At 42.4% G+C, this 10,099-nt stretch overlaps 2 protein-coding genes across 3 annotated transcripts; both read left to right on the top strand.

Moving 5' to 3' along the window:
* Positions 1-62: 62 nt before the first annotated feature.
* mterf4 (mitochondrial transcription termination factor 4) lies at positions 63-3,881 on the top strand. Of its 2 annotated transcripts, XM_034613377.1 has the most exons (5): positions 63-127; positions 452-899; positions 2,208-2,392; positions 3,313-3,710; positions 3,755-3,881. In XM_034613377.1, the coding sequence occupies exons 1-4, from the start codon at positions 101-103 to the stop codon at positions 3,706-3,708; spliced, it is 1,056 nt and encodes a 351-aa protein (XP_034469268.1). In that variant the 5' UTR covers positions 63-100; the 3' UTR covers positions 3,709-3,710; positions 3,755-3,881. The 2 variants fall into 2 exon arrangements, with proteins under 2 accessions (XP_034469268.1, XP_034469267.1); XM_034613376.1 differs by having other exon boundaries at positions 3,313-3,804.
* Positions 3,882-3,915: 34 nt separating this feature from the next.
* LOC117778108 (probable G-protein coupled receptor 148) lies at positions 3,916-7,082 on the top strand. The gene is made up of 2 exons (XM_034613378.1): positions 3,916-4,485; positions 5,280-7,082. Exon 2 carries the CDS (start codon positions 5,365-5,367, stop codon positions 6,307-6,309), a length of 945 nt encoding a protein of 314 aa, XP_034469269.1. The 5' UTR covers positions 3,916-4,485; positions 5,280-5,364; the 3' UTR covers positions 6,310-7,082.
* The last annotated feature ends 3,017 nt before the right edge of the window (positions 7,083-10,099 follow it).

Genomic DNA, 10,099 nt, shown 5'->3' with positions numbered 1-10,099 from the left:
GAAAACACTACTCACTAAAAAAGAGAAGAATATCAACAAGGCGGAACCTTTCTGTACCTTATCAGCGTAGGGCACGGAACTATATACACGACGGACCAGCATGGGAACCACAGTGGCTGCACGGCAGGTGAACCAGAAAGCTGGAAAATGTTCTTAATTATTTCCTTTTCAGACACATAGCGTGTTATTACATGTTAATGGAGTCTCATATTTTAAAAACGTGGTAATGGCGCAGATACAAGTTGCTCTTCAGTGTATTAAAGCCCATTATAACCTTGATGTTTGCTAACTTGAGCTAAAGCTAAGGTTGCACCTCTTCTGTTAACTTCTGCTCTGTCTTCCCTCTCCAGCCCAAACTGTGACACATGTGCCGATCAGAGCAGTTAATAAGGAGTTAAATCGCGATCATAGCTGCAGATGAAGTTTTATAGCCATATTCTCTTTGCTGAAGGTTTTCCGGTGGACTGTGAGAGCTGCCTCCTCCTCCTCCTCCTCCCTGCTCAGCCCACCTCTCACCTGGAGATGCCTCCTCCAGCCTCCACACGCCGGCTGCGGGCTCTTCTGTTCCTCCAGCAGCCGGAGTCCTCTGCAGTCATCGCACCACAGCCACCCAGTTAGTCCCGTGTCCGAGACGCCGGTCACGGAGCTGTCCCCGCAGTCTTTAGCCGACATGGGATTCACAGAGACTCAGGCTGAGCAGATGCTGGAGACTGCGTCCAAAGCGAGAGGAGGACGAGCGGCCGGACACGCGCTGTCCACCCTCACAGCGCTGCTCGCCCTGGGGCTCAATCCCTCCAGCGTCCTGAAGCTGCTGCACAAATGTCCAGAGGTGTGCAGCGTCAAGGAGTCGCAGCTTCAGCAGCGCGTGGGCAACCTGAGGAAACTGGGTCTAGTCGAAGGTGAGATCATCTTCTTCACGGTTCATCCTTTAAAGGGATAGCTCACCGAAAAATTGATATTCACTCATCATCTACTCACCACTTTTGGAGTTTCAGGGGTAAACAGCGTTCTGTGGTGTCATCCATGTGTCCAGGGCCGTGCAGAGACCTTTAGAGGGGCAGGTGCTCAAATTTCAAAAGGGGCACATGCCGACAGAACGTACAGCTACAAGTTGCTGTTGAGGGGGGTGGCTGGAGAGGTTTCTGCTGTCACTGTTGTTGTTGCTGCTGCTGGAGGGCTGTATTGATCTGAGACTCTAGACATAACAAAAACAAAACAAGGGAGAGATATCAGCTGTTTAAACAAGTTGTCCCTGCACTCTTGCTCTGGGCTGCGGCATAATGTTTCCCTCTTTCTGTGTCTCCATCTCCTCATCTGACCCATCACTCTCCACGTGCTGTCCATCTGGGAACAAGGCACACTTTACTGTTGCAGCATTAATCTATACTTTCATTAACCATAATCATCTACTTTTGCACCTAATCAATAATACACTCATGCTGTAATTTCTTTTCAGTTTTTTACGTTTAAGGAAGTGGTCACTATTTAATTTGAATTGTATTGGATTTGGCCACAACGCTGTTTACCCCTGAAACGCTAAAAGTGTTTTGTGGACTCTTGTGGACACTTAACACATTTTACAGTAGCCCAGACTGGACAAACAAAACGCCTTTTGAGTTTTTATGACAACTTAAGGCTGCCATTAGGTTCTCTTTCATGTTTGGAAGGGGAGAGGGAGGTGAAGGGTATTCAGCTCCAACAAGCAACTTTACCACTAGATGTCACTAAACTCTACAAACTAAACCTTTAAGTGGAAGCAGTTCATGCCCAGAGAATTTTAAAGCAACACTGTGTGACTTTACTGAACAGCAGCACCCTCTGCAGCCACACACAGGGATTAATTCCGTTGGGCTCTGTGTCTGTGAAGAGAAAAACTAAGTCTGTCAATGTGTTGAGTGAAGCTCTGACTGCGTGACCACTTTAAGTATTTTTAACTGATCTACAGTTCAGCATTACCCATGAACTTGCTGGACCTAATTCTGACAGTTGAAACTGCGGCTATCAGTCAGTTACGTACTTGTCACAAGAGATTGTACCTGCTCACCAAAGTGAGCAAGGACAGATGTTCAGGGTGAGGAGTGCGAATGAAATCAGCCCCATTCTCCTTATTCCAACCTCATTTTGAAGCTGCTATTTTAAGGTAAAATTAGCATAGTGTTGCTTTAGTATGTTGTGTGTGCTTTAAACATTTAACCGTCTCCCCATAGGCAGTCTTCAGCGCGTGGTGGCCCATTACCCCCAGATCCTGACTGTGCCCGTGAAGACAGTAAAACATGTGGTGGTGCTTCTCAGAGAGAAGTGTCTGTTTACTGCCCCGCAGGTCACAGACATCCTCAGAGAAAGTCCGGCCATCGTCCTGGAGGATCTGGCTCAGGTGGAGTTCTTGTTTCAGGTGAGCTAACAAAGCAAACAAGAAAGGAATGAGACAGTGCTGAGGCAAAAAGTTATTATAAATAAATGCGTTCATCAGAAGAAGAATATCCAATAATTCTCAGAATTTATTTTAAATAATTAATTACAAGAGTTATTTGAGATTGATCTTCTGATTTTTTACATTTATTTTTTATCATTTATAAAATTAATAACATACGAGGAGTCCTTATTTTTGTTGCAGACAAAAAACAGGTGAAGATATAACTTTGTGTTGTGAACTTTTGATGAGTGATGAATGTATGATCATGAAAAGGTATTTGTTGTTGTCTTGAGTCAAATTAAGTTCAACACAATTAAACTGAACTACCATCAAAGGGCAGGACACAGTTTCCAGGTTAAAATGCTGTTCTCATTGTAAACCGATTTAATGACTTCCTCAAACTATTGGCAGACATCAGATCAGAGGCCACAGTCATTGAAAAAGTTTGTTTTGGATAACGAAAGAAATTAACATTATTGTTTCGAAATCAGACTCGTGCTGACAGACGTCAATCACACTTTGACTTTCCTTTCACCACCATCCACTGCTCCTTCATTACCCTTGTGCATTGCATTCTGGGACAATCGTGTATATGTTGCTAACAGAAATCTACATATTTGTTCTACACACTGACTTTAACTTCTATTTCATTTTCCAGTAAGAGCTCACTACTCACGAAAAACCTGTTTAGAAAAGTGTAGTGCTCCCTCTGGTGGCTGCATTTGACCTTGACAAGTCTGATGGATGTCAAAGCTTTTCAGTCATCTACTGTATGATTTTAAGATCTCTACAGAATAGATTTGGAACAAACTAATATTAAAATAAAATGTTTGTTGAAATGTTTTTTTTTTTTTTGCTCTAAATATGAGTTTCTAATTTCATTATCCATCCTTCCACAGTACGTCTACTTTCGAATGGGTGTCAAACAGGCGGAGATTATTAAATCCAGGTTGTTCCGTTACTCCCTGGATGAGGTCCGATGTCGACACTGTTTCCTGGAGCGCAGGGGTCTGTACCAAACCCCAGACAAGAAAGGACAGACCATCATCATCAACCCTAAACTGGACAGCATCCTCAACGTCGACCAGAACGCCTTCCTCACAGCAGTTGCGAAGGCGTCAGTGGAGGAGTATGATGTCTTTCAAAGACTTGTGGCAAAAGAGTGGCTGGAGGAGGAAAAGGACAAAGGCAGCATCAACGCCGATGGCACTGATTCTGAGGTGGAAGAGGAGGATGAAGATGAAGAGGAGGAGACAGGAGGCAGGAGTGGATACATAAAGACAAGAAAGAGATAACGATATGAGGGAACTGACAATAATTTAAAGAGGAAATGGAGTGATAAGACAAATTGACATCTAATGGCAAATGAAACAATAAAATGTTTACTCTCAGCTGTTTCTCGAGGTCAGGTTTATTATTAGGTGCTTAGAATATTCTTATCTAAAACAGAACATTCTTATCTAAAACAGAATATTCTTATCTAAAACAGAATATTCTTATCTAAAACAGAATATTCTTATCTAAAACACACACGGAAACACGATGCTGCGTCTTCTCTTCTCAATGAACTATTGTTAGAGATGGATCCGACTGAGGGAACCCTCTGGTTTGGAGTTGAAAGGTGTTTATTTAAGTGACCTCATACAGACGTGAGATGATAACTTTATGGACGATGTTCTAACCGTCAGTTTAAACATTTCTCTATTCTTTGCTCCATCAAGAAGTTTTTGGACTCTTCCTAAACTGAAGGAATGTCAGTGACTTGACTGCTCAAGAGGGAAACTTCAAGCTAACCATTTTCATTTAGACGGTTTTCACAGCTCGGGTAGAAAATTAGAAAATTCAGCAACACTCGGAGCAGTGAAGAGGATGAAAAGCTCCACCCTGTTACTATGTTACGGCGAAGTGGCCGCAGCTTTCTCCCACCTCATGTTATCTGTATGAGTCAACAGAGAGTGCATCAGATAAGAGCGGGGGACATGACGAGTCGTACCAAGCATCCATTGATTTGCAGGAGTGCTAAGCTCGATGGATGTGCATCAGAAGAGAGCGTTTTCTGTTCTGGACGTCGGGTAAGAAAAACTCACCTTTGGCCGATCAATAATTTGTCGATAAGTGCGTATGTGCAAAGTTTGTATAGAACCGAGTGATTGAGTCGTTGTTGTGTCTTTAAGTTTTTGAGTATTCACAAGCATGTGAGGAGATGGAAGCAATATTAACACGTTTGTACTATTCTCCCTTAAATCATAATTCTATGCATTTAAATACTGACACCCCACCTTAAAGTGTAGGTGAAGTTATGTTTTTGGATTTGATTAAAAGTTAGTTTCATCAGTTCTAATGTTTTTATGCAGTATATTAAATGGATATTTTCTAATGTTTCATACTTTAAGTTAATTATTTACAACTTCAGCTTCATTTGAATTTGTTTTCATGTGAAATATTTCACCAAAGGGGCAGAGTCCACGAGTGTGGGGTGATCATATTTGAATTTTGGCAGAAACATTAAGTAGTCGTGCGAACTGAACATATTTTAATATCGGTGCAGTGCATGGAAAATGTATATGCTCCAGGTTTGCTCACACTGCAATACATCACGATGACATGTATGAGAACAGAGTGATTGTTTAAAGACCATAATTCACAATGTAATTACTGCTGTTAATCTTCCTCATGTGGATGTTTGATCAATTGATTGATTGCACAGCACATGGGTTATCTCAAAGAACAGCCTCCTTGTGTTTTCACTGACGCACTTAATTAAGTGGCAAAACTGTGGTGTTAATTTTAAAAGTAACAATGAAGCAGATATTACATTTTTAAGCAGTTTCAGTTCCTGATATTAATTTGTTTTTTTCATTCACAGGAAGCTGCAGGAGGAAGTAATCAACACATCGTAAATCACACCTCTGTGTGAGTGCATCTGTGTCTCTCCGAATCCGAGAGACAAAATGACATCATCAGTACTGGTGGCCAACCTCACCCAGGAGTGGGTGGACAGTCTGCGGAGGTGGCACATGGAGTTTTTTTTCATCCCCACCACAGTCGTCACCCTGGCCACCTTGCTGGCCAACCCTGTCCTCCTGGCATGCATCTTCCTGTCCCGTGCCTTGAGGCGGGAGACACGCTACCTGCTGGTGGCCAACACCCTGATGGCAGACACGCTCTTCCTCATCCTCAACCTGGCCATTATGATCTGCAACGCCGTGAGTGCTCAGGTCCCCGGGGTCGTGTGTGGGCTGTTCACAGCCGTCACCGTCACCGCCTACTGCTGCACCGTCCTCACCATCACCCTCATGGTGGTGGACACCTACGCTGCTGTCCGCTGGCCTCTCCGCTACCATGACTTTCTTCCTCCTGCCCGCACCCACCGCATACTGGTGGGGGTGTGGGTTCTGGCAGCCGTGTACCCATTCACCCTGGTGATCATGATGGAGGTGGGGAGGGGGAATTCCCATGAGGAGTTGGCTGTTTGTCTAGTCCTCATCTCTCTTGGCCTCATTCAGGTCCAGAACGTGGTAGCGATCCACATTTACTTCTTCGTTGCCGCGCTCTTCTGTGCTTTGCTCATTTTTTACTGCTACATTCGACTCTACATGATAACAAGGACCCATGGCATCTGGCAGAGCCGCTTCTCCAGGGCGCGGGTCACCCTGCTGGCCCACGGGGTTCTGCTCCTGCTCTACTTCGCCCCCGGCTTTGTCTTCATCCTGGAGCTCTTCCTGTTCCAGAGGAAGGACATTAGTCAAGATGTTCGTGTGTGGATCAGCACAGTCAACATGTGTGTTTTCATGTTGCTGCCCAGAGCGTTTGCTCCGTACCTCTATGGGCTGAGGTACAGGGAGATCTCTGACACTCTGATGCAGCTGCTGCATCGACACAGGGACTCAGCCTGAACTCAGCATCATGAATGACTCATCAGGACTGTTATCACTTTTACAATGGCATTACTTGTGATATCTGTATTTTACATGTTTTCAAAGTATCCCTCCCACAAACAAAGATATACCTGCAAAGACATTACCCAGCATTTCTCAGTATGGCCCCACCACCCTAACGTTTTCTGACTAGCCTAAATTTCATCTTATTTATTATTTTGTTTACCTAAAACAGTCAAACTTAAAAGTAGTGACTAATAACCACAAGTTATTTAAATGCAATTATAGAATAAATACTAATAAACTCATCTTCAGGTCATTTCAAGTTCGTAATTCTCAATAATTCTCAACATGACCTCGTTGTTGCCTTTCCCAGTTATTGTCATTATAAAGTTATTAGTTGTCATTCTTGTCTTTCTTTTGTTTTAGATAATACATATAATGGCTCCAGTGAAACATGCATCAGTAAATCGACATCCCTGCCAACTAAATATTTAACTATCGTGTGTTTAAGAGTCATGAATCTTTTTGTTTGTGATTGGCACTTCTTTTACTGCTGTGTTGGGCCAAATACAAATAAGTTGATATTGCTTGCTAGTTTTTTAAAAATACACCAGTGTCACTCAGCAGAGCACAAACCTCCATCAAGGCCCAACAGTCCCCTCATGAAACCACATTTAAACTCACTACATTCTGATTTCTATCTTGGATCTGCACCAAATTACACACATTCACCAGTGTCCTAATAACAAGATCTATTAATAATTCTCTGAGAAATCAAGGAAAATGTAAAAAAAAATGTCCTATATCTCACAATGTTAAAGTAAGTGGGGGAAAAAAGCCCTGGATCCTCCTTCTGATCTGAATCCACCCAAAATTGAATGGCTCCTTCCTCGGGTCAACCCTCCACAGAATATCATGGAAATTGTTTGAGTAGTTTTTGCATAATCCTGCCGACAAACAAACATACGCAGGCGAAAACACAACCTCCTTGGCGGAGGTAATTGTACAAACCAAATATGTATCCCATCATTATGTAATGTTAAAGCCACTCAGCCTCAGTTATATTGCTGCATTAACAAAGCACTTAACTCCACTTGCTTTAAAAGCCTCGTGTTCTAAAAGGGGATCTCCATCATTGGCAAATGAAGTGACGGAGAGGAAGGAGGGACTTCCCTTATTTTGGAAGGTGTGGTGAATGTGGTGAATGTGAGTCACCAGGGCTGAAAGGACTGATGCCTCTCTGTGTCTCACCTGTAACTGGTGCAACAGGTCAACGCATTCTTCTGTCCACTGGGCTGCGTCACTGCTCTTTCCTACAGCAAACACAAGAGAAGTGTGTTGCCTTGCTCCGAGTTCCTATGTCCCCCAACCCTCAGTTCATTTTTACATCTGCAGGTGGAGCAGATGTACAAACAACTGCTACTGAGAATTTGTTAAAATGTCCACAGACCTGTAATAATAATGAAAAACATAAGGAAATAGAATGAACATTTTGGGAACTGTGGGGTTTGTTATTCAACCCTTTTGTAATGTTAAAAACATCAAATGCTGGCCTCACTGCTCATTGTAAACTGTCTAATTATAACTACTGACAATTAATTCAGTATTAAAGAAAAATGATAAAAAAGAAAGAATTCTTGTAACTGCCCGTTTGTCCGCATCAATGCCAAAATGTAATTAGTTTTTTCTTCACCCATAGTCCCATGATCCTTCCACCAAGTTGTTGTGTGTGTGTGTGTGTGTGTGTGTGTGTGTGTGTGTGTGTGTGTGTGTGTGTGTGTGTGTGTGTGTGTGTGTGTGTGTGTGTGTGTAATCCTGCTAGCCAACATATGAATAGTGGTGAAAACATAACCCCCTTGGCGGAGGTAATAATAACAATACACATCAGATTTATTTCTGTATTGTTCTGACTGATTTGCCTGATCTCTGTGGAAATGTTTGCTCTTGCCAATGAGGCTAATCTTCCTCAAAATCGTCTCTAATTACACCATTTAGTTCTGGGGAACTTGCTCAGCCAGGTTCCCGGAGGCCAAAACAACATCATTAATTTTGCAGTTTGCGCAAAAGTTCCTCACCTTTTCTCTATTTCCTCATTTTGGTTTGGCTGCTGATGTATTGTCCAGTGTCTCAAATTGAGGATGTTCCAGTTGTTGTTGATTACAGCTGGTGTTGTCGAAGGTCCGTTCACTGTACCTGTTTTACCAAAGAGGTAAGATTAATGTAATGCACTTTTTACAGATCTTACCAATTAACAATAAACAGGTTCTAGCTCATCAAGGATGCTGCAGCCAGAGTGGCAAGTGGAGCTAAACAATAGAACATGTTTCCTGTAGTGAAAACCCTTCCTGGCTGCTGGTTCATTATAGAAGTGATTTTAAAGTATTGTAAGGCCCTAAATGGTTTGGCTCCCAGATACATTTCTGACCTGCTCATGACTACAGCCCAGCCAGATCCCTCAGGTCATCAAGCACGTGTGTCTCCTCAAAGTATCAGGTGAGGGAGCATTTAGTCACTGTGGTCCTTCTCTCCGGAACAAACAGCTGTAATATAATATATAATATATAGATCCCATGTATTCTGATGAATTACTGGGACGTAGCCTCAAGGAGAAGGCAGCATGTAACCCAGCGAGTGTTTAGGATGAGATAATATGAACTCAGCAGATGGTATAAAACAACGATATTCCCTTTTCCTATGTGCTCACTCTCACATCTCTAAATGTGTTTGTGTGTCTCTCTGCAGGTGTTGAAGTAAACCACAGAAAGACCAGCGTTGACTTTGCTCTTTATTCAACTGAAATTGGCACCTGAAGGAGAGGTATCGCAGGCCGTCTCTTCCTGCAGCAGTAAGACTTTACAACCAGCTCTGCTCCAAGTAAAACTACATGCACCACCACTATTGACTGTCACTTAACACTTCCCAACTGTGCAATATTCACTGTACTATACTCATTTGTAAAAGAAATTCTGTGCAATATAAACCGTTATGCTCAATCCATTTACTGTACATATTCTGACACATAATATATATTTCTCTACACTGTATATACCGGTGTAATCACATTTATATTTTTTCTATATATTGTTGTATATTTCTATGTCTTTATATTCCTTCACCCAGGTACTGTGTGCTATTTATGTGATGTCTTCTGCTACTGTAACATTGCACATTTCCCGAATGCGGGACTAATAAAGGACTTCTTATCTTATCTCATCTTATCTTGATCTCTGTATGAAATGTGCTTTACAGATAAGTGATTGATTGATGGATAAGAACATGTTTACAGTAGCTCACTGTGTCCTAAAATACAATGCAATAACAGCCCTGTGTGTTCCTGATCATCGTCTCTCTCTCGATCATGGATGTGTGCGCACACATTTTCCCTGTTGTGCATGTAGCTGTCAGTGAGTGAAGTGTGTGTGTGTGTGTGTGTGTGAGTGGCACAGATCCCCCTCCTCCTGTACTATCACCACGTGCTTCCAAACAGCGTAACCCGGGTCATTGTTCAGTGTTGTGGACCATTCCAGGGAACTCGGCTGGGAGCTCTGAGAAACATTTTGCAACAGGGTAAAGAAGTTGTGACATGCTTTCTCTCAGCTAAGCTCCTCCTGTCTCCTCACCTGAACAACACACTGCGTTTCATCCTGTTCTCACATGACCTCACACTCACATTAAACTTATTTGTGTCGCTTATATACATTCATAGTAGACGTTTTTTTTAATATAAAGACATATTTATATAGTGATTGTCTTTATAAAAACTTGGGAAAGCCGTGTTAATAAAACATGTATTTTATAATCATCT

The sequence above is a fragment of the Hippoglossus hippoglossus genome, chromosome 17 (genome assembly GCF_009819705.1).
Source record: "Hippoglossus hippoglossus isolate fHipHip1 chromosome 17, fHipHip1.pri, whole genome shotgun sequence".
NCBI lineage: Eukaryota > Metazoa > Chordata > Actinopteri > Pleuronectiformes > Pleuronectidae > Hippoglossus > Hippoglossus hippoglossus.
This window is presented reverse-complemented; position numbering and strand designations above follow the sequence as displayed.